At 40.6% G+C, this 24417-nt stretch overlaps 4 protein-coding genes and 1 pseudogene across 4 annotated transcripts; 1 reads left to right on the top strand and 4 right to left on the bottom strand.

The window, feature by feature from the left end:
- Positions 1 to 549: 549 nt before the first annotated feature.
- On the bottom strand, positions 550 to 1491 carry LOC149106995 (uncharacterized). Its single transcript, XM_089296804.1, has 2 exons — positions 971 to 1491; positions 550 to 833 (listed from the first exon to the last, which is right to left on the bottom strand). The coding sequence occupies exons 1-2, from the start codon at positions 1268 to 1270 to the stop codon at positions 612 to 614; spliced, it is 522 nt and encodes a 173-aa protein (XP_089152930.1). The 5' UTR covers positions 1271 to 1491; the 3' UTR covers positions 550 to 611.
- Positions 1492 to 2503: 1012 nt separating this feature from the next.
- LOC110053098 (beta-2 adrenergic receptor-like) lies at positions 2504 to 11954 on the top strand. The gene is made up of 3 exons (XM_020759286.2): positions 2504 to 3679; positions 8774 to 8990; positions 10052 to 11954. Exons 1-3 carry the CDS (start codon positions 2804 to 2806, stop codon positions 10123 to 10125), a joined length of 1167 nt encoding a protein of 388 aa, XP_020614945.2. The 5' UTR covers positions 2504 to 2803; the 3' UTR covers positions 10126 to 11954.
- Positions 11955 to 12388: 434 nt separating this feature from the next.
- LOC149106996 (uncharacterized) lies at positions 12389 to 14140 on the bottom strand (annotated as a pseudogene).
- Positions 14141 to 17264: 3124 nt separating this feature from the next.
- LOC110053096 (prohibitin 1-like) lies at positions 17265 to 24416 on the bottom strand. The gene is made up of 8 exons (XM_020759285.2): positions 24288 to 24416; positions 23210 to 23371; positions 20740 to 20882; positions 20259 to 20300; positions 19713 to 19787; positions 19143 to 19197; positions 18650 to 18690; positions 17265 to 17805 (listed from the first exon to the last, which is right to left on the bottom strand). Exons 1-8 carry the CDS (start codon positions 24373 to 24375, stop codon positions 17584 to 17586), a joined length of 828 nt encoding a protein of 275 aa, XP_020614944.1. The 5' UTR covers positions 24376 to 24416; the 3' UTR covers positions 17265 to 17583.
- On the bottom strand, positions 21191 to 22465 carry LOC149106997 (uncharacterized). Its single transcript, XM_089297059.1, has one exon. It carries the CDS (start codon positions 22282 to 22284, stop codon positions 21247 to 21249), a length of 1038 nt encoding a protein of 345 aa, XP_089153185.1. The 5' UTR covers positions 22285 to 22465; the 3' UTR covers positions 21191 to 21246.
- Position 24417: the final 1 nt, after the last annotated feature.

A 24417-nucleotide genomic window follows, 5' to 3' on the forward strand; every position in this document is an offset into this window, starting at 1 on the left:
TTCCCTAGATACTCTTGAACAATGGGGGGAGATGTTGTGTTAGCTTACATGAAGTATTGTTCAAGTTAGTTACGTGCGAGATGCTTGTTGGTTATTAAAGATGGCGTCTTGAAGTAAACACGTGTTGTTCACTGAAGACTATCGTAAGCCCAAATAACTCGACATTTTCTAGGACCCCCAAAATCTGTAGCTGACTAGAATATAATACAAAAATATCTTGTTGTTGATAATTTTTTCAGAGACATGGGGGCAAACTTGTAACCTATATCATATGTAACTATCAACTAAAACTTTGAAGAAAGGATAATGAATGTAGCACTGATTAAAGTTTTTTTATGGTGCCATAACAGCTCTCTTTGAGATTAAGGACAAATTGAATATCCATTGAACAACAGATAAAACTAACTTCGTCATAAAACTGAACTTCCAGTGTTACATGGGAACTTCAACTCATCGAAGTAACTTGTCTCTGTTGACTAATATGAAATTAGTCTCCCCACTGCTACACTGTGTGACACCTGTCAATTCAAGGGGTTGCCTAGTAACAATCTCTTTCTGGAGACATCTCAAAATTTTAACTGGGTTGCTTATGTTGTGTTGCAAACAGTATGTTACCCGCACTTTGTCCACAATTTCATCAACAGTAAGTACTGGCTCGGCCAGTGGAACTGCTGAAGTCGTTGTGCTGACATCTGCATTCTCGGGCTGCCCCAAGCTTGAAGCCTCTGGGATGCTTGGGTTGAGGCTAGGATCAACGATGTCTGGGTCAATGTCTGCTTGCTTTTCTTCCACAGAGGCCACAGAGGTGCTGCTTTCTTGGATTTTTTGTGGCTCTGATACAAACACAGAAATACTCAAGGTGTCATCATCCTCAGATTCAGAGCTTAAGAGACCGTCTCTGGTCTTGCACATCATAACGTGAAACCTAAGGTCTTTCATTAATACCTCTTTATGCACAAACGAAACTTACTGTCCAAGTCCTTCTCGAAGAAAGTTTTCTTTTCCCACCACGGCCACCCCTTCTCTTACTGCCACTTCGTCTGCTGAAAAGAGCCATGCGTTCGCTAAGAGCAGCTGCAGCCGCAGACTGATGTTGTTTTTCAGCGTTAGCACAAAGTGCACGGAGACGATGACGATCGCCGATCGTAGTAAGGCCAAGACGTGAAAGCACCTCATTGGACAACTCTACCACATTTTCAGGCTCAATTTTTTCGGAAGCAAATTTCGGAATAAGAGACTCGAGTTTAAGGTCCTTCAGAATACTCTCCATAATGTTTTTTTCTTCCACGAGCTAATCGGAATTATCTGTTCCCGCCATTTCGTTGTCGTTAGCACCGGGGAAGAGAAAGAACTGGGACCCGTTTAAACCAGTTTAACCAGTTCGTGATAGCGATTAAAGCCTGGTTACAAGAGCTTGGTATCGAAAGTGAGGTCAAGAAGACATAACAACGAAACCACATCGCGTAATGATCAAACCACATAGCGAAGATACCAGCCAACATAACAGCGTAACCACATTACATCATGACAAGAGCACAAAACATAACTTAACAACCTCAATACATCACGATAAAACCACACCACGTAATGAAGTTATTACATAACATCATGACAAAAACACATGACGTCAGGACTACATTACAAAACATAATGAAGAAACCACAAAACATAATGAAGTAACTACAACACGTAATGAAGAAACCACACAACATAATGAGGTAACTGCAACACGTAATGAAGAAACCACACCAAATAATGATAAACAACCACATAAGAAAGTTATGGCTTTCCATTTCTACCAATGTGTTACAGCGGTTATCAATCACACGCGACCTTCCGCGCAAAAGGTCTAAACAACGCCTAAGTTTTGGTGGACGTCAATCATCTCCGCCTCCTTGCCGACCGTATGCAAAATTTACCTGAAACCCTGCAGCGGTCCAGTCGTAAAAATTATCATTTTACTTTCGGTATGTACGGCTAGCTCACTAACCACATCCTTGAAATCTATGAATGAGGCTTTTCAACGGCCATTCGCATGCATGAATGACCCCGAGAGCAAGCAAATCTACGCGCAAACAAATTATTTCTGCACGTATTTTTCTTGGGACTACGGACTGAACAATGCTTAATTCTATAAAACTTATAACTTATTACCTTACAAAAATTATAAGGTTTATAAGAAGTTGAAGTCTTGTTCAGTCCGTAGCCCCAAGACAAATACGTGCAGAAATAATTTGTTTACGTGTAGATTTGCTTGCTCTCGGGATCATTCATGCATGCGAATGGCCGTTGAGAAACCCGACCTGCCCGTCTTCAGTTATAAATTTCAAGGAATATTTACTGCCAATGTGTTTAGTGAGCTAGCCGTACATACCGGAAGTAAAATGATAATTTTGACGAGTGGACCGCTGTAAGGTTTCACTTTTTCAGGTAAATTTTGCATACAGTCGGCAAGGAGGCGGAGATGATTGACGTCCACTAAAACCTTAGGTTTTGTCTAGACTGTTTTTGCGCTGGAGGTCGCATGTCATTGATATCCGCTGCAATTAACTTTCGTGCACTGTTCAAACTACTATCGCACGATTGGAAGTTAGTCTCCGTGAAAGCTTTCGAACACTCTTGATAAGGAATTTATATAACAATATGAACTCGCCAATGAAGCGTAATTGATTGCTTTTGTTTAAAACTGAATTATCACCTTGATTTCATCAACAGAATCGAGGGAAACTGGCCATTATTTTGTTGTGAGAATCACAGGAAGCAGATTCAAAGCTTTTTCGACATCTGACGTGTGTGAACTGAGATGGTTTCCACAACCACAACCGTGACCGGCGAAAGAGCGAATGTTTCAACAATAGCTTTTACTTCAAGAGAAACGAGTGATAATGAAGAAGTAACTTCCTTGAGTCCACTTGCAATTGGTTTAATCCTCGAAGCAGGCATTCTGGCAGTAGCCCTCGGAAATCTTTTGGTCCTCCTTTCATTGAAGTTCCAAAAACATTGGTTGATCACAGATGTTCTTCTTCTTTCACTGTCAACGGCTGACTTCGTCGGGGGAGCTTTCGCTCTTCAAATTGTCATTTTCATGAATTATTTCCTTCTGCAGAAATGGACAGCGTTCATCTGCGGCTTGTATATTGTGGTAGTGCATTCACTTCGCTTTGCTTCTGCGGGAACAGTGACACTTATGGCAATCGATCGAGCGTTTATGATCTTAAAGCCGTTTAAATATCGTACAACCATCACAACTTCAAGAGTAAAGAAACTTGTTGTATTCACTTGGGTCGGCGCTATTTTGTTCGCAAGCTTGCCGTTTATGGGAGTCGGAAAATCGGGTTATAAAGATGGCAAATGTCTTTATCATTTGACAGACTTGGGTAACACGTACTCAGTACTTATTCTAACCGTGTCGTTTCTCTTACTAACATCAGTGTTAGTTTGTTACTTTGCAATTAAATCTTCAAGTACAAAGTTTATTCAACGGCAGACAAGAATGGAGATTAAAAACAAGAGCTCTGGAACAGACGCTACTCGCGGGTTGAATCCCGAGGTGCCCGGGTGCGAGAAGCCAAAGGAAAGACGGAAAAGCAGCCCCTCAGGTGTCAGAGAGATTCAAAGGCTGTCACGTATGATGGCTGTTGTTGTTTTTCTCTATTATATCAGCTGGCTGCCCATGTTGGTGAGTTTATCGGTGCGAGTTGAGGGAATTGTTAGGGCTAAAATAACAGTTATTAAGGCTGTTTTGCCAGGCGTGACGAAGCGTTTCAACGTTGAAAACATCGAAAGGAAAGAAAAGTTCGTTTCCAGGGTCTTCAAGTTGCTTGGACAGAAGTGTACCAAGGAAACCGAAGAGCCTGGATAGTTTAAAAGCGCTCGAATAAAGCACTTATCGCTTCACAACTGAAAAGGGGATTTACAATAAGTTTACTGAAAACTGTAGTAGCTTGATCACTTTTTATTCCAGTCTGTAGTAAACTTGTTGCAAATCACTGTTCCCTTGTCACGCCACCGGATGTTGTTATAATGCATCAGTCAATTCCAGTAGTGCCCATCCCCCCCCGGGCAACCGCGGGGCATTTGCTCACGTTGTCAGTCCCGGGGGTGGGGCATCCACAATTTTATCGCGGCCTGGGGGCTGGGCATTTGCGTACCCCGGGGCGACCCCCTGGCATTCGACACACGTATTTTGGAAAGTGCCATGGATGAGTTCATCGGGAAAGACGAGGCGTTTGTCGAGCAATGGCTTGTCCGTCAGGGACTAGAGAAACTTGCAGATGTTTTTAAAGGTATGTTTTCTCAATTTTAGATATTTCTTCATTACTTGTAAGCATATAAATATAAGCGACAAGGTGAACTATATTTTGTTTATCACAAAACAATCACTGACATGAACACGACTATTTCGCATTTCGCATTCAAAACTAGCCTAGCATTTTTTAAATTCATGAAAGTGGAGTTAAAATAATTAAGGTTTGCGAATTCAAATGATGTGATCTTCAAGACAGATCCTGCGAGCTTAAAGTGCAATGCATCATCGTCTAAAATGTCTTGATTCTTCACAGAAAAAGTAACCTGCGAATACAGGCGCCTATCATCGCTCGCGGCTGGGGACACGTCCACCGCAATCCCAGCTATCCTCTAGCAAACTGTTAAAAACAAATATAAAGAAACAAATATAATCAGAATCAACTAACACGTACTGTTGTCCTTGAAGTCTTACCGTTGCATTAAAATACTGAACAGTTGACCGTTTTATTCACTGATTAATTAAAAAAACTGTGGAGGTGTTGGAAGGCGACGATCCCGGGGGCGGGGCATTTGGCCTCCTTCTTCGTCCCCACCCCGGGGTATTTAGACTGCTTATGTGTCCCCACCCCGAAGAATTTGCAATTTTTTTAAAAAAATGCTAATGCCAGGGGGTTAGCCCGAGGGGCGGGGGGATGGGCACTGCTTGAATTGACTGATGCATTAAGTCGCACAAACGATAGTGGAAATTTTGCGTTGTTACAAAATTTATAAGATTGGACAATGTTTGACATAGCTCCGGTTCAAGACAATCTCTCTTCCGTGAATAAACTGTTAGTATAAGAGGTTTTGGGAACGAATTTGAAATTGAAACCAACGTTAACAAGTTGCCATTGTTTCTATCAAATGGTGAAATGCTCTTCAGATCGAGGATTTTATTGATCGGTGTATGCTTCAGTATAATCAACGTGTACATTTGAATACACCGAACATTTTTACTGAAACAGTTATTATTGGCAATTTTATGCTCTTCATAACTAAGAAATAGAAAAAATTTTCCGTGTTTCTACTTAGTTTTAGTAAAAATCTACAAGCATTCTATCACGAATACTGTTCTTTGTGCAGTGTGCGCTTCTTAGGGACTGTGCAATAATTACCTGGAAAGTGGGGGGGGGGGGGCTGCTGGGAAACTGGTGAAATATACCCCAAAACTAAGACATACTAGGCTCCCCTCTCATAAAGCAAAAATTAATTTCAACCTCCCCCCCCTCACATAATGATGATATTAAGGCTACCCCCCCCTTAAAAAAGTCTCCTCCCATTGATTCCCTCATACCTAGTTTACTTGTTGGAGTTCTTCTTCCGGTACAAATATCACTTCAAATGACTCTTCGACGTATGTCGATGAGTCATATGAAGAGTCATCAGAATCACTGGACTCTGAGCTTGTTTCGACTTCGCATGAGTTGGGAGATTCTTCATCTTCTACAGCATCTCTGGCACTAAGGTTCCCGCGTGCGTGGGTGAGAACTCGATCAATCAACTCAAACGTGCTTCCACTTATCTTAAGACCTTTTTGCTTTAGATACATTTTCAGCTGCTTGTTGGTAAGCGCGTTTACATCTTTTTCAATTGTCCAAGAAATAAGCGGAAGAGTGTTCCTTTCTCGTAGTCTTTTTTTGGCTTTTGTGTCGGGGAACTCAAGGTGCTGTACATACCTTTTACATGCAGTCTCGTCCACGCTGTACTGGGAACATACCTCTTGCAAAGACCTTTCTTCAGTAGAGGGCAGTTTTCCCTCGTTGAACAATCTCTTTATCTGGACCCTTGGGAGAAATTTGTCGATCTGGTCTCCAGTGGACGTTGCCGTAGTGAATGGTAAATACTTTCCAGGCGAAGTAGCATCTAGGGTTGGAACTGGAGAACGTTGGACAGGAACACCTCTTGTCCAACCTTCATTAAGGTATCCATCGCACGTTGGAGTGCAGGAAAACTTAAGGTACTCAAGGAAGTACGAACATGACGAACATGGTCTTCTTTTAATTTCTGAAGCTTTTGCAAACAAGGCATTCCCACACATATTAAATTTTACATCTAACCCCCCCTCTCTTGTTGTCATTTTCTGCTATGCCCCCCTCTAATTTTCCACACCCCCCCCCCCCCCCCACTTCCAGATAATTATTGTATAGTCCCTTACTGGCGGCCTCTTGGTAAATCGCCAGTGAAAACTGAAGGATCTAGATAAAGTTTTGAACAACTTCTAGATTCACACTAATCTTAGATTAACTTAGAAACTCCCATCCCAACAATTTTGAACATTTAAAAATGAGCTTAAAGAATAGGCCCTCTACAAGAAATTTTAAAAAGTTATATTCAATGCGATACTAAAGGACGTGATCGAATTTAATCAAGTCATGAGTGGACTTTTGCCTTTGTGGATACAGACGGACCGTTAGTACATTCTTGATAGGCCGATGGACTGGGTAATAACAGGAGCCAGGAGCCATAATCGGGGACGGAGATCTTGGAATCCGCGCGCACCTATGATATGGGACAATTTTTCTATTTTCAGAACAAATTGCGCCATCCTGACGTGTTATATCCGCGCGGATCCACGCACATGTCGGGGGTTCTCGCGTGGATGTTGTCACGTTGCTGATCAAATGATGAGAGTTGCGAGATTCTATTGCAGATTTTCACAGCGATGGCGGGGAATAAGGCAGGGAATAAGAACCAGGGTTCTTATAAATAGTTTTACGCTCTGAGCTAATGGAAAAGGTGAGTTTTCAGGGTCGAAAACAAGACTTCAATTTCGCGCTGTGAATGAATATCTGCTCGCGCTACTTGTACGAGTAAGATTTTGCGTTTGTTCTGTAAAGAAAAGTTATGTAAGAAAACTTTACCCTGGTATCGAGATAATTTTTGAATTTCCCAAACAATGCTTAGTCATAACCAAACCCTGATAATTTCTTATTGTTTCTGTTTGTTTGGCGAGTTTGCACAAGTGTTTGAAAGGCAAGTCTGACGCGTACATTAAGTAGGTCATCTGCATAGTGCAGCGCGCGCACTTTCAAATCCGAGTCGGTGTTTTCAGTTGTCAACAGATCTTGACAAATATTTCTTTCGTTGTCTTTTATGCTGAGATGCTGCAACAATTTTTACAAACGCCAAAAGGCTACTAACATCATGTGTGTTCCTTTAACATGCTGAAATTTTACACTGCGAAAATAAAATAGACAAGGAGTTTTGATAACTCAACCAACGAAATCGAAATCGTTATTCGAGTCGATTAAAGGAAGTGTCATCGTAATTTTGCTGATTATTTCCGCTATATTCACATATTTTCAGCTAAGCTTTTAATATGTTGTCAAATATTTATCGACCTTAAACATATTTAAAAACTAGACTGAGATTATATGAGTTTGATCTACGTTTTCACACGTAAGTGCGGGAGTCCAATTATTTTTTTTTTTTACTTTTCGGTCGAGATAGCCTCTCAGGCTGGCGAAATCCTCGCAAGCGTGTGATAGGTGGAGGGAAACTTTGAAGTCCTGAAACGCTGCTATATCCATATATATCCAACTAGTTTTTTTCTGTGTTATGGAAAAGCTGTTAATCATCAACATATGTGAAACTTAGAGTGAAGTAATGTGGAGCTCTTGTAAAAGAATTAAGTGAGCGAAAAACAACTTGGTCAGTGACATAAAGCGGGACATAACTTAGTTCGACACTGTCTTACTTCACTCAAACTGGAGCAGCTTACGACGAAAATACTGAAGTAAAATTCCAACAGACATGAACTTATATTGAGTTGTGGGCCAAGACCATCAAACATTTCGGGAATTTGGGAAGCCATCAGTTTCCCCACTCTACATCCGCAAAAATCCTCGCAGCATGTACGCGCGTGTGCCGCACATGATGGCGCAATTTGATCTAAAAATACAAAAATTGTCCCATATCATAGGAACAGCCCCAGTACTAGAAATGCCGCGCTTACGGTCTCCGTCCCCGATTATGGCTCCTGCAGGAGCCCATTAACCGGAGCTTCCATCTCCTATACTAATCCGCCAAGTCAATCCGTTTCTTTCTATTTTTAGAAACAGCTTAGTGGGAGTTTTCACACGACCCCTTGTTAACACTCGATGACACCCGATCTAAGACCATTCTTTGTTCCACCAAAGACTGGGATCCCCCTTTGTCCGTTATTTTGCTTTCGTTATTTGCAGAAACAAGATATTCCGCGGGAAACTAAGAGACCCCTGTGCTAATTACAGTTCTAAAAGTAGAATAATACGGGAAAGGGTTGATTCTAGGCTAAAGTACGTATGGAGGCTCCGGGGGATGGGTTCCTGGTAATAACCAAAACACCTCCTGTATGGAAAAAAGAACAGAGCAACAAAGATGAAATGTATGGACAAACCCAAAGACAATTTGCGCGACTCAAAGTTGGAAAAAAATGCTCCGTAAAACCGCCACAACCTTCCCCACCATAAACATGATGCTCTGTTCTAACAGCCTTTCTTTTTAGATTAGCAACATCGTAACCTTTGCAACAGACCGGAGGTCTAGCAAGCTTGTGGTGCTTCTCACAGGAATGGTATCTCTTATCTACGCCCTGGCAAACCCCATCATATACGGCAAGATGAGCATGCGCTATTGGTTGGCCTACAAGCGTGTGTTTGGAGCAGTGTGTGGGGTTTGTAAGGAGAAACCAAGATCTTGGAGCATTTTATTTTCAACCAAAAGTGAGTTGACTTTAATCAACTAATTGGACAATGCATGGCAATACGTTTCTCTGGTATGGATGTTTCTTGTAACTGCCTGCTCAGAGAAGGTATTATTCATGGTCAAAACTAAGGTAAAAAGCGATTGAAACACTTCCCTTTTTGTCCTTTTTATAATGCGGAAACCTCAAGTAACCAACTTATCACTCTCCAGACACCCAACATTGTGCGATAGTAGGGAAGGGATGTACAATAGGTATTGCTGTTTTTATGGAGAAAGAACAAAGAAACTTAAACGGTTGTGGCCCTGTGAATGGTTAAAAATACTTGTGCGACCAAGTCTGACCAAAACGTGGCCAGTTGGATGAAAGACCTGGATTACCAGACACGGATTGGGTTCTTGATTTTTCCCTTGCCTGCGTGCTAGTGGTTGCAAAATCCTAAAGCAAAAGTACCGACGAGATAGTAAATTTTGTGCCTCCCCCTCCCCCCCCCCCCCCCTTTCGATACTTAGCTTTCCAAAATCTTACTTGCACATGAGATTGTGTAGTGGAAACCCATTATCCAAATGGAGACGGCGCCTCTTCAACGTACGTGTATATGGCATTCATTGGTTTCAAATCAACAGTTAATGTGATCAGCTATGGCAAAACCGTCTTGAGGTAAATCTGAGCGTTCTAATTTGTTCTTTCTTGGTCTGGATTTTGTCATAAGAGCCGTGTATTTTGTTGTTTTCGAAAGCTGGCGAGCGCCATGTATTGAACCGTACTGGGAAACATTGGCTCTCGTTCGTTTTTATGTGGACAGAACCAAAATTTAACCAGCCACAGATACTTCATGAAACTGCTCCATTGTGTGCCCCTAAAAAGTTTCATTTATTTTCCAGTCTTCCCTTTCTACTTGCAGCTGGTACTTCTTACTTGCAACAAGAAAACATATTGCTATGAAGAGTCGGTCTTTCGTTTGGGTAGTAAATTTTGTTCAGGAATGACGTTCATTTCAGCCACCTGTAAAGCTTGCTCTCTATTTTATGTTTAATATGATGCCGATGGCATTAACGTTTTCTGAAATCCATTCCTAAGGTACAAGTCGTTCACGGACTCTAACAAATCCACAACTCCCCAAGGAACAAGAGTTCTACGAAAGCAGCATCTAGAACGTAGGGTCTGGTGACCAAACAGCCGCGCATGGGCAAGCTCAAGGCACCTCTGAACTGCAGACTAGTCGTGTGATAGAAGGCTCAGATGACATCACAGATGGTGTCATTGTTGACTTTCGTAGTGAGAGAGACAGTACATTCAATAGTGAAGTCACAAACAAAGAAGAGGCAGACAGTTCTTTCTTGTCAAATGATTTGTTACTTAAGATAAGACTAGAATTGTCATATTCTTATACATGGACGACTTTGGCTTAATGCTCGACTGTAAATAGTCGTTGTTTTAGACAGTACAGCGAAGCGCGAGCCAGTGAGATTCAGATTGCCTCTACTTTCTAGACTATTTTTGTTTAAAAAATGCTAAGCAAAATTTCCTCGGCCTACTCTGGACATTTCCGATCGGACTAAGACTAGGTACCAGTTAAGCGTTACAGAATGCCTGGTATCGATTGGTTATAACAAGATTGTGTTTGTTACCTATCTTTTCTTGTGACTTAGTATCGCATAAGGCTTCTACAGGGCGCCCTCATCGCTCTCTGTCTACGGTAAGGCTAAGTACTCTTTGCGAGCAAAGTGTATTTGTTTTTACCAATATTAATTTTTTGAAGCCGGCAGTAACTGCTGTATTTCCGAAGTAGAATGGGCTTAGACAAGTCTGAAATAGTCTTGATTGTAATACTGTAATTACTAATGGCTTCATGCCATTTCCGATTGTGTGTTGTCGCCCTGTATTTGGCAAAGATGGGATTGATCGAACACTGCATGCCAATACATGTGTCATATATGTTAATATGCTGTAAGGGTAGATAAGGTTTAAGGGAGAAGAGAAGATAAAGGGCAAGGGGATTAACCTCCCATATAGTATAGGTCTTTTACCAAGGTAATCTCTTTCAAGTTATTTTTAGACGTGGTATCCAGATCTTTCACGGAAAATGTTTCCACGCGCTTAGCGTGGATGTTTTCTTGGAGGATGAAAACACGTGTAAGGCCGCCTGGCTTCTCTTGATCTACATTTACGTCACTAAGTCTGCAATATCTAGATTCACCTGGGATTTTCGAAACTGGGAGTCACCTAAAAATATCTTCAGAGGAATTACCTTGTGAATAAGGCCTATAAGGCGATTCAACTCTCTTGCAGGCTTTATCTTCTCTTGCGTGTCGAGATTTTTTCAGACGTCCTAGAATGCTGTACGTTTAATTTATAGCGAACAGTTTAGGCAATAAAGTAAAAAACCGTTAGACTAAACAAATGGAAGTAACGGCTCATAGATATTCTTTTCAATTCTTTTGCTTTTGTTTCTCCACCTAAGTAGCAGCAATAAAGCTGAATAAGAAAACTGACGGAAATATAGTGAACCTTGTCAATAAGACTACCTTTAAACCATAAACCTATTGTTGTATTAAAGGTACAGGGCTTTATTAAAGATACTTAAGGGGTTCTTAAAGCAATAAAATAAGTGACTAAGAAAGATTGATTATGATTTACGTTCATCAAGGGAGCATATGCAATTTACAAAAATTTCAAGAACATACGTTTGTTTTGAAGACTAGTTAATGATCGGTGAGAAAATGAGTATTTATTACTCGTGTAAAGGGTTTAAATTGAACGATATACTTCTAAATTACATTTTACATAGAAGCTATTCTTCATATAGTATTACTTAGTTTCCTTTGTTTCGTTGTTATTTCACTTACTTCAATGGAACGTTTTGGAAACGCGCCACAACCTTGCCATCAGGCAATCAAGTTCTCATGCAAACAAGGTTTTTGCAAAGATGTTCCAACGCTCCGCTGACAACGGTTTTGAATAAACAACGTCGACCTTTCGAGTTTACAGTCTACACTGTTTTAATCTGTTCATACTGCATCCTTCTCTTGTTCAGACTAAAAAGCTTACTAAGCTACTCACAACAAATGTACTAATAGCTCTCTGCGCTACAACTTAATCAAGCGAAAGCTGATTGGCTACAAAGAACCTTTCAGACAGAATTACAATCTTTCGCAGTCGAGGAGACAGAACTCTAGGTATTTTGGGACAAAAACAGTTTCACAATTAAAGATCAACCAGGAGTCCTGGCATTTGTCCAGTTTCCGACACTGAGTTACTCGAATTAGTCACAGTACTAGTGCTTCTGAATAATTTCCGCGTGGCTTTATTATTGCAACGTGGACATTTACTCGAACTGATATGTGAAAAAAAAAAAAAAGGAATTTTTCATACAGTTTTGTAAAAATCTGAGCCGGAAAACTGTATCTTTTCTATCTTTCAAAACACTAGTATCTTGTCTTTTTTCGCATCGTCAAAGGAGGACAATGCAAAAGCAAAACGTCCTTGTCTATTCATTGTTATACTCTTGATACGGTCAAATTGGTGACATGACATGATGGAAAAGTGATTCACTAACCTTCCATCTTCTTTATATATCGAGACATCAATGTCCCACAACTTGACTGGTGAAAGGCAAGTAGACCAATAATAATTGGGAATCGAAACAACAATAAGGTGTTCGTTTGCCCAGTAAATTGCCATCACTACTGTGTCCGATGGATTCGTTTCGTGAACCACATTAAATTTGTGTAGAAAGTCTCCCATTGCACTAAACACTTGCACTTCAGTTAATTCGCCCAAGCCGATGCGAAATGACTCAGCAGGGACGACGACCGCCATTACTAATTGCCATTATTACAAACCGTTATGCTTCTGATCAGCATGGCTTGATCACTGGGAACGTTCCAGGCAGATTCCTCGCCTTGCCGATAGGAATCACAAATTACAAAAACTTTCCCCACAGACTGGAAAATATTACACCGTCTTCACACTAAAACCTTTTTAGACTCGGGTTTAGACTTAGCCTCCACTATAGAGAGACGATAAGGAGCGAAGGCATCAAAGCCAAAACAACCATGCATGTTGTTGTCCTTGTCAAAAATACGCACCTGGTATTCACCTGGATCTTTTTGACAGAGCACGTAAATGTTATCAGCTTGGTCAGTAGCCACATCACAAATTCTAGTATCTCCCAAGGTTACAGAGGGCAAGTACAGGAAGTTGCCATCACAGTCAAATACTTAAATGTTTTTTTCTAGCTTATCTCCTACAATGAACTGGCCTTTCGTGTTAGTGCAGATTCCTGCTGCTGATTTTAAGATGTCCGATCCAAGCTACCATTGCACAGAGTAGCAACCAATGTATTTTGACTTCTGCAGATTAATTTCAGCAACCCTTTGGTCTCGCAATGGATGCACATTCTCTGCTCCAACATCGATCAGAGGCCACAACATCCTATTGCAATTGGAACCAACCATGACCGTGTTATTAAAGATGGCGCGATTTATGTCACAAACAGTGGCAATAATCGCGTTTCGCTCATCTTTCCCGAACCAAGACATCCATCCTTCCGCTAAGGCGATGTTAAAGCTCTATTTAACAGCTGGCAGGGCGTGCAACTCTTCAAGGCAAACTCTACATGGTGTTATTGCGTTCACAGGATTGTCCATTGTTGCCATGACTCTGATCATCATAGCCTGAATGCGATCAGACGTGTCGAACGCTTTGTTGCTGAAGGCGTCTCTTGCTTTGCTGCGAGCTTCCTTGAATCTTTCTTTTGCGTCACATTACAATTCTATGCTTGACTCGTCCAAGTCGATCAGTTGTAAGTTGGAGAGCTCTTTGGCGAGGGATACTGCTTCTGCTTAAGCTGAAGCTGAGGATCGTAAGCTTACGTCGGCTGACCCCGAAGCTGTTGCTCGTTCTGTTACATTCTCGTTTAGCTCCTTCACTCCTCTGTTTGCCTTATCGAATACATCGAACAAAATAGCGATTCCTTCTTTAAAGGCGCTAATCCAATTCATCCAGCTTCCAGTTGACCTGGTCGATTTCACGCACGATCAAGCTACGAAACTTTTCATCTGTCACGTCGCCTTCTTCTAGCTTTTCAGCTGCGGTGTCTCTAGCGTTATTGACCAACAAGCCAATAGCTGCCTTAAAAACACGGTCGTTGCGATAGAAGACATGTTAAACTTGTCAACAAAGGACAGGATTAGATCGAGAATATCTGAATTCTGAATGTCAGGAGCCCATGTAGATATGTTTTGCCCGTGGAAATGAAAGCTAAAGGCTCTTTTTGGTGATGCCGGTGTCTGATGGGTAGCCTGGGTAGCAAGCTGTCAATCTATCCTGGTATGCGCGGCCCCTACAAATAATTACAAAGGGTATGGTTTTCAGCCGTTTTGGTCATAACTAGGGTATAGACTTTGCACTTTAGTCTTGAATTGGGTATGTTTTAAAGAGGAAGCTACTTGTTCATCATTATCGACAAGACCGTCAACAAAAGCTCTTCACAAATTATGTTTACGGCAATCCACATTGGTGTGAACTAGTGAACTATAGCTAATTATTAGGCAGGTCTAAAACAGGGATTTAAGCAGGACATCATATAGAGCTGTTTCGAACTATGATGGTGCCTCTTGAAGGTGGAAAAGAATTTCAGCCACGCCGACATTGTGTTGCCCCCCTGATATAATAATTCTTTTCACAATTTCCGACGAGCAGCCTTGCCGTTTTTAAAAAGTAATACTTCCGAAGGAATTTGAAGTCCTTTTCCAATGTTAACGCAAATGTAAGCTATTCCTGATCGGTTGAGGTCACTTGAGGGCCCATTAACCGATCTTTTCGAGCCATTGCTAGGGAAAATTTATTCTCCTATAACCTCGTCATTTTTAGTTACTTCAGAGTTATTTCATGTGTTTTAACTTTTTCATGATCGGCAACACTAGTGATGACGTCATCAGGCCACGCCCATGGTTATGTGACTAATACTGAAACAACACAAAGGCTCCCAGGCAAATTACTTTATCCAAATTTTTTCATTGATTTGATATTTTAATTTAAATCCTCGTTACGCTATGCATAGATCTTGTTTCATTTCTAAAAGGTCAGATTTTGAGAGAATTTCAAAATATTAAAAAGTTCATGATTTTCTGCAAAAAGCATGATTTTGAAACAGGAATGCATAGCTACGTTTCCAACGTTGGCTTTAATCGAAATCCGTGAAAAAAGGCTGGATTTAATGAAAAACCGCATTTCGCTTTGGCATTTAAAGAAAACGGAATTGCGCCCGATATTTATTGGGGAGGTTACCCTATCAGTGCGTGCCGAATTTACACTACCAGCGCACTTCTGTAAGACCAAACAAAGCCCCACGGAGTTATCTCTCGCTGTTGCTCCTATTTTTCTGTCTTTCTCTTATTTTGTCTTTGCCTGTACTTTATTACTTTGCATTTTGTGAAACACAAAGAAAAACATCTAAAATGTAAGCGAATTTGCAAGTTTTTGAGTTGTTATTATTTTCCGCGCTCAGGCTTACGTAAGTAACCGGAAGTGAAATTTCACCTCCTTAGCAACGCGCGCGAGCGCGCGCATGAATCCGTTAATGGGTCCTTGGCCTTAAGGACGTTCTCACGAAAATTTTCCAGTCGATAGTTTTTTTAATTTTTTACGACAGTCAGACAAGGAATTACTTGTGTCAGAAATGCCAAAAAAACATTGGGGGTCACGGACTTCGTTTTAGAGGTAAAGCATGTGAAAAACTACTCTGATTTTGAAGAAGTGGTGCAGGTAATTCAGCATGGTCTACAGGGGTTTATAGTTGAAAATATCGAAGGTGAGTCAACGGAGGCAAACGATTTTAGCCATATTTTGTAGAAGAGGGTCTATTGCTTAAATAATCCCAAATTTTGCTAACGTTTTCACAAAACTTAACCCTTCAAGAGGTATTTGAAACCGCCGCACAGATAAACGAAGTGCTACTGATGAACGGAATTTGATGGTGCATTTTACAAAAAATTCAAACTTCTAGTCCACAGATTTTCTTCATTTTTTCGCTAAACGTCGAAAATCGGTACAGAACATGATTCATCAAAAGAAAAATAGGGGTCACCGAATGTCCAAGATCGTTAAATCCAGGCAAAGCTATAACAACGGCCATCTGTCCTATCCCTGCATTGTTCATTTTATCACTTAGTGCGCGCTCTCATGCATGACGTGGCGAGTGAATTTGAGTGCGCAGTAAAGATGCGCAGAAACAATCCACGGTGGGTAAAAAGATGGCGGCTGTATATTTTACCAAAATGCCTTACGAACCTAACACAGCCTATAAGGCACAAAGAAAGCCTTTTTTTTACAATATTTGTCCTTGTACTAAGCACATTGAGTAGCCTAGATTTGAAGATTTTATAACGTTTCTGTGCGTTTTTATGAACGTTAAGGTTTTTGTGCGCTAAGAACTATGGCTAAATGTACCAGTCGCCATCTTTTTTCCTACGGTGGATCAGCGCCCGCCCCCCGTCACCCATCCGCGGAGCGAGAGGTAGGGAGGGGGTTGGAAGTGTTACCCTGGAAACGCAGATTACCCACCGGAGAGAGGCACCGGGAGAGAGGCGTAGTAAGAAAAAGAGTCAAAGGAACGCGTCCGAGTATAGTGCGTCCTTTTGACCCCAACAGACTGTTTTCCAGTTCAGTGGCACTTGAAAGAACTTTATAATATATTGTCTCCTTTTAAATCGGCCTTGCTTTTCCTCTTTTCCTTAGATCATTAAATTTGTTATAGTTGATTATGATTTTCTTCAGTGACAGGATCGGGTGCAAACTGATGTGAGATGTCATGCATCAGTCAAAAGATTCTCACTGAAAGTTTATTAGCCCTTACTGAAACATCCGGAGATAATCCCACAAATCTGTAGCCGGGGTGTGCAGCACATTTCTTGAAGCCATAGCCTTGCTCCAGGCTCTCGGTCAATGGGACGATCGAAAAAGCAAGCGGGACACAAGCGGGATCAGCGACGAGCGGGATCCGACCTTTCCTTTTGTCTACCGGACCCCGCTCGTCGCCCACCCGCTTGTTCGATTGTCCCCACTGACCGAGAGCCTGGAACGGGCTATTTAAACCCATACCTTGTGCTTTTCTTGTCATCCTTTCTAATTAACCATTAATCGAAAGAGGTAAATAAATGATCAACTCTTCCATTCTCAATAGCTGCCAGCTCATATTTATGTGGAAAAAGTAACGCGAATTCAGCAGTTAATCTAGGATGGGAACTTAACTGGAAATTTTCGAGGAGAAATAAAGTGGCAGACATCATTGAAATCCTCACAGTTTTACCATAGATTTATTAGAAAATATTGTGCAATCTAACAGCGTGTATGAGTTCAACTGAAAAGTCTTCTACAGGTAGAGGAAAATTCAACATCTTAAAGCAGCGCCAAAAAACAGCCATCTTGCATCATTACTCTGAAGATGGAAGGAAGGAAGACTGCTTTTGCACGCCAAATCTACCACAAATATAACATTAAGATGTCATCATTCTCCCTACGGCTGTAAACCACGTGATGAAATTCTTAATCTGACCAAGTCTTACACCCTTGCAGTAATTTTTTTTTTCCTTTTAAACCCTGTATCGTCACTGACGTCCCACTGGTAAATTCAGCAGCATATTCTGTCCATGGGGAAGGTATGCAACATTTCGAGAGTGAGACAATTTATCAGCAATTTCTTCGGCAGCTTCCATCTTCCTGAGCACAACAAGGCCTTCGCCTGCCTCTTTAAAGGCATCTGCTAAGAGTTCTGCTCCTTTAGCATCTCCTTCAGCTCTGATGACAGTAGCTTTCTTGTACTGCTCTGCCTGTAAGTGAATGAAACATTAGTCAGCCCATTGTAGTATCACTTTAGGGGATGGGTCTGCATAGAAGTATTGCTACATATAAATTACTTGCCCTTGAAAGGGATGATAGCTCATCACAGAATGCTCCATAGCATTCTCTCAGGATGCCCCCAAAATTTTCTTATCCTTTTATGCCCTGAGGAAGTACAGTGGCCAGTAACGGTTAGCACACTGGATTCAGATCATGCAGTCTATTGTGGTCTTGGGCAAGATATTTAACTCTCAAAAAAAGAGCCTCTCTCCACCCAGGTGTATAAATGGGTACCAGTGAGTTTAATGTTGGGGGTAACCCTGTAACAGATTAGCATCTCATAAAGGGGGAAGTAAAAACACTCGCAGTCTCTGAGTGCTACAGAACCTGGGATAAGCTCTGGATGCATGGAACACTTGGCCTGAAGCAGACCTTACCTTATGTTACCCTTTATTACTTTATAGCCCTGGATGGAAGGAGACTAACCAATCCCATAAACAATTGTCACCTGCCCATTAGGCAAGCAAAGGATAGAATCCACTAGCCCCACAGCAAACTCGACTAGGCTTAGCCCTCAGACAGGGTTTACAGGTAAACAGGTCTGAACCCTTTGGGGGGGGGGGGGGGTTTAGCATGTTTCCTTGGTGTATTGAACTCCATTTGCTCTCTGGATTTATTTTGTCAAAGTTCCCTTAAATAGAAGAGGCATCCCTTGTTCCCTCAAATTAATCCTAAAAATATCACTTGTTCCCTTGAAATGAAATCACATTCCCTGGAGGCCCTCACATGTACATGTGCACAAGTGTTTGTTCCCTGACAAGTGTTTCTACTTACTTTCTCCACAAGAAATCTGGCTCTTTCTGCTTCCTGCTGGGCTATAAGGTAAAAAAACACACACAAAAATATAAATTATGCTCAGCTTCAATGATAACTACATGTATATGTATGTTATCCTTTCACTCCATTTACAGGGATACCAAGCAAACCACTAATGCACAGCATTGTTTTAGAGTTGTTTTAGTGTGTTCTGTTTCACTTCACCAATCAAAATCACGGAAGGGTGAGGTGATTTTAAGAAGGGATTTTTTCCACTGGATGACATCATGCATCCTTAACAAAATGAGAACCAGACATTTCAGTCACAACATTATTTTGGCTAACAGTGCTTTAATAGTGTTTAGCATATCTTGTATTCCATGATAAGACAGAATTACCCTACAATACTGGTTTACTGCGCCTTCTTTATTTTGTTCATGACAGGAAACAATCACCCAGAGTTTGGTCCAGTTAGATTTTTGCCTGTTGTAATCAGCATTGCTATACTCACCAACTTGTTTCATTTCAACAGCCTCTGTGAATTCTTTGCCAAACGTCAAATGTGTCTGAAGTGAAGAGAGTTGAAACCATAATTACATCATACGTCACATTATTCTCGCATTTTGATTAGTTGTTATACTTATGATCTATTGGAGGAAAGATCCATAGATGATGTCTGTTCAGTAATAGATCACAGATGACATCAAAATGTGGTAAGACCATTGGTGGCACAACAGCCTAATAAGTCGTGTGCCTCTTTTTTGTTCTTACAACATTTGGATGTCATCTGCAATCTATTACTGAACAGTCACAAGGCAATATGGAATCTATTAGCTAAATTTACACCTCATTCACTCAAAGGACATGATAATGATATGATTATATTATTGACCTACATGTATGTGTCTTGAACATGTTCTAAAAGCACACAAATGTACACAGTGGAATTCTTGAACAACATATTTTATTTATTTATCTTTTTTTTACACCACTGAATTGTAATAAATAAGTAAATAAATATAAATATATAATAAATAAATAAATAAATAAATAAATAAATAAATAAACAAATAATCCTCACCAGAGAGATGTCATCTAAAATAAGTCCAAAACTTGCAGCACGCTCTGTCAGTGATTCTTGTACCTTTTGAGAAACCTGCACAATTGAAAGTACAGTTAGGGTTACGCCGAAAATCTGAAGATTTAGCCAGTACCCCATAACTTCTGTGGTCACTACTTAAACAATCACATGTACACATGAGATCCATTCCGTTGTTAATGAATGGAATAGTTTGAAAGCTCACCACTGACCAGTGGCATGCATTACTCCTGCCTTGACAGAAGCATGAAGTATCCAGTAGTGTTATTTCTCTTCCTAAAGGGGATATCAGTTGACCACGTGCTCTCCCTGTCCAGTATATTGTCAATTTTTTTCTAAGCTCCCATTTGATCGCCTGAATGTTGAAAGGTGCCAAGAAAGCAACATGTCTTGCAGATTACGAGCATGACACAGTGATCCTAAACAGTTCAACCCAACAATTGGCCGATGACTTCACTCTCAAAAAAAAAGTGTCCCAGGCAGTAAAAAAAATTAACAAGTGCCCAAATTTCAACTGACAGTACTTACAACTTCTCTCTGTGTGATAAGCTCTCCTGCATCAAACTGGGCCTGAAAAAAATTGGTTTTATTAATATCCACATCATATAATGGCAGAATGAAATCAGAACAGCAAAAGTGTAATACATGTATTATAACATTATTATACAACTCAATGCATCTGAAATTGTCCTTGGTTTCTTCACTCAAGCTACCTGTACATGCAGTAACATCTCCACCTGAGGTCGTTACATTCAGAGCATTGTTACATGTACATGCAAAGGATTGCTACTTTTAAGTGGACCACTGCCTTCAGAAATTTGCAATATCAGTGTCATACAACACATCTGACCTGGGCTGGTCAATTTACAAATTACTTGCCCAGTGGGTACTGATTCAGGAAAAGACAAATAGGCCATACCTAAAAGTACAAATTAGCATTTTGTAAATTCAAGTTATTTTGTATCAATTGACAAGAATAACATTTGACGAGACTATGGTGACTACTTACTACAACAGCCTTGAGAACTTCAGTTGTAATTGATGGAAGAACACGCTCGTCATAGTCTTCTCCAAGGTTCATGTACATTTGGGGTAGTATATGTGGCTGTGGTCTGAACAGGATTCTTAGCGTGATATTGACATTTTGTAGATCTGCAGGACAAACAAGGAACTGTTAGTAATTAAAATTCTTCTCTGGAGTACATGTACATGTAACAAAGGTTATACATTGTATTATATTAACTAATAGCCAGTCAGTTCTTTAAAAAACATTTAAAACAGATCTAAAAAACTAAAATTGTCTGTAAATTTTCGACTGCCTTCTGCGGTCTTCTTCAGAGAATGACGATTTTGCGTGATTCACAGAATTTTAATAAGCTGGGACGTTATTGTTCGCTGACCCCTAAGGAGGCAACCAGTAATGCGTAAACCCTTGGGTAGGGTGCTCTTTCATTCACGGAGTTTTTGTCTAAGAAAGAGTGCAAAGATTCCAGAAACAGTCTTTTGTTCTTGCCACTTACACCTGTTTCAAGAATGTTGGCGTAAATAGGATGTATATCGTGGCCGGTTTCCGCATGCTGTTTAATTGCGGAATTGACATTTCCATTGGTTCCGGGCTTGTGTTGGGCCCCCGAGATTTCCAATTTCTTCTGCTTTCCCCAACATATGTGAAAAAACATGTCCTACAGGTCACTTTGTACACAATGCCTTTCAATTGCTCTTTTGTCGGCTGGTCTTTGGGCTTTTTGAAAAAATTTCCCAATGTTTGTACTGGTTTGAAAGCTGTCCTGATGTTTTCGCGGCTCAAAATGCGTTGAATACATTCCGACACTCCTTTCACATATGGAATCGACGCGTATGCCTTTGGATTCTCCTGGGGTCTTGGCTGCGTGCTTGTTCTGTTCGATTCACCAACTGACTTGATGAAGCTCTCGGGATAACCATTAGCTTCTAGATCACTAATAACACGTCGTTTCTCGTTTTGTCTTTGTGCAGTTGTTGATGCAATGCATTTAGCTCGGTCCATTAGAGTCTTAATGACAGCTCTCTTGCTTTGCGCTGGGCTGTGTGAATGGAAGTCTAAATACTTGCTCGTATTTGTGACCTTGCGGTATACACCCACCTCAATCTTACCATCCTCGTTAACGGTGTTGTTAGTGTCCAAGAAGGCTATGCTGTTCTTGCCCATAGTTGTTGTAGGCATCTCTACTGTAAACTGAATATTGGCGTTTATCAAGTTTAAGTGGCTGTGAAAAACTTCAACACCGTCCCTCTTAATACAAGCGTTTGAATCGTCGACAAAGCAACACCACCACTTTGGTCTAACGGGTGAAGTTTCTAACGCTTTCTCCTCAACTTCTTGCATTACAAGCTCGGCGATCACTGCACACACCAGAGATCCCACGGCACACCCCAACACCTGATGGTATTGGGTTCCCTCAAATACAAAATAGCTGTTGAGCAAGAAAAAGGAGAGTAGATCCAGGACTTGGCCTTTGGTCAGCTGTGTGTGACTCCTCCAACATCCTATTACGCCAACATTCTCATCATTCATTCTATTACGCCAATATCCTACATCCTATTTACGCCAACATTCTTGAAACAGGTGTAAGCGGCAAGAACAAAAGACTGTTTCTGGAATCTTTGCACTCTTTCTTAGACAAAAACTCCATAAATGAAAGAGCACCCTTCCCAAGGATTTACACGTCACTGGTTGCCTCCCTAGGGGGCAACGAACAATAATGTTCCAGCTTATTAAAATTCTGTGAATCGTGCGAAATCGTCATTCTCTGAAGAAGACCGTAGAAGGTGGTCTAAAATTTAGAGACAATTTTACTTTTTTAGATCTGTTTTCAACGTTTTTTAAAGAACTATGAGCACAGATCACTCCAACAGTTTTATTTAATAGCCAGTCCACTGTGCTCTATTGGAGATCTACAAATCTGATTGGCATGGTTCTCCTATCATTTCCTATTTGCTGATAGACAATGATCACACCCACTGCTCTTAAAACCAAAAATTTATCTTAAGTTTAGAATTAAAATTTGCAAATCTGTAGGTTTTGTACTGTAATCCTATGTCTAGTACAACAATTAGACTACTTGCTCTAATCTTGTTTTCTATCAGTGATAGTCAACTCGACTTCGCCCCATTGACTGTTTGCTCATAGAAAAAACTTGGGCTTATAGTCTACTGAATTATTAATTAGAAAATATGTAAAAACAAAATACAATCATCCATTTTTCCCTGCTAGTTCCCAAATCTTTACAAACTAGGGAATTCCTCAAGCCTTTGCTTCTTGGTGTAGAATAACATTTTTGTTCCCAATCTTTTATAGCTAATAACCTCTACAAACACATCTTTTGACATGCAAATCAGAGTTTTCCTCTTCATTTCTTGAAACTGTAAGCAGTGTTAAAAAGAAAACAGTTCAAGCCTTGCTGTTTAAATGTTACCAAGTGATACTCCTCATTACGTACCTTTACTTCCTGTTATCACCGGTACATTTCTAGGTCTGCTACGGACATCAAATATAATAGGTCTTTGAACCCACGGAATTAGGAAATGGGTTCCTTCACCAGTGACATCAGGTTTAACACCTTGAAATCGATCAAATATTACAGCTCGGTGGCCTCCTTCAACTGCAAGAAAAAAAAGTTCTTAACAATTGAACTCTAATTTTGTCCCCTCTGCATCAACTACACCAAAACGATGAAACAGGGAGAGCTTGGGAATTTTCACCATGGGAGACTGTTCTAGCATGAGCACAATCTTTCTTATAGCAATATAGGGGTGGGAACAGGGATGGTGCAGCCAGGGGGTGCAAAAAATGCATTAAATAATAATTTTAAAAACATCACCAGACCCCTTACAAGTTAGCGCCTCTGGTGATCACTTGTAAAAAATCAAAGTATGTAAAAAGTCAAAATATGGTTCCACCATTCATGGGGAAGGCATGACTTCTCAGAAAATTTTAAAATCTTGTTTGTCTGAGATTTTATTTCCTGCATTCTGGGAACATTCCTCACCAAAAATTGAAGGTATACAATGACAGATCTCTAAATTTCCAGGACGAAAACTCAGAGGCCACAGCCCCCTTAAACCCAAAATCAATATCGGTGGAGAAAATAAATGTGACTCAATACCGCACAGTATATTAACTGTTATTCATGATAGTTCATTACAGCGTATTGCACATTAGCCCCTCGTGTTCAATGATATATTAAGTTAACTTAAACGTCATTTTTCAAAAGTTTTACCTTTTTGATACCAACAAAAAAGTACAAAGCACGCAACAGTTTGAAACTGTATCCAAAATTAAGACCACAGCTTACAAGATTGGCCTGCATAAAAATTCTCCTCATACATTTTCAGGACGAATAAACTATCTGCAAACTAGAGCTAATTTTGGATCGTACTATTAAAGAGCTCGACCATGCGAGCCGTCGAAACGGGTCGAAGGCTGTCAAACTAAAATCTTTGATCGGCCTTAAACTTGCGTGATCATTTCCTCAATTCAGCCAAGCTACAAGTAAACTAAATTACACTTTATCTAACCATTGAAAAGAGCTGTATTAACCACGCCACCAATGCCAGCCAGGCCTAAACCCAAGGCAGCAATTCTGTTGAAAAACGAAGCAGCCATCTTGCTCGATACCACGTGAATGACGAAATTATTGCACGAGCC

Source organism: Orbicella faveolata, unplaced genomic scaffold, assembly GCF_042242905.1.
Source record: "Orbicella faveolata isolate gen_17 unplaced genomic scaffold, um_ofav_v1 contig_27, whole genome shotgun sequence".
Taxonomy (NCBI): domain Eukaryota; kingdom Metazoa; phylum Cnidaria; class Anthozoa; order Scleractinia; family Merulinidae; genus Orbicella; species Orbicella faveolata.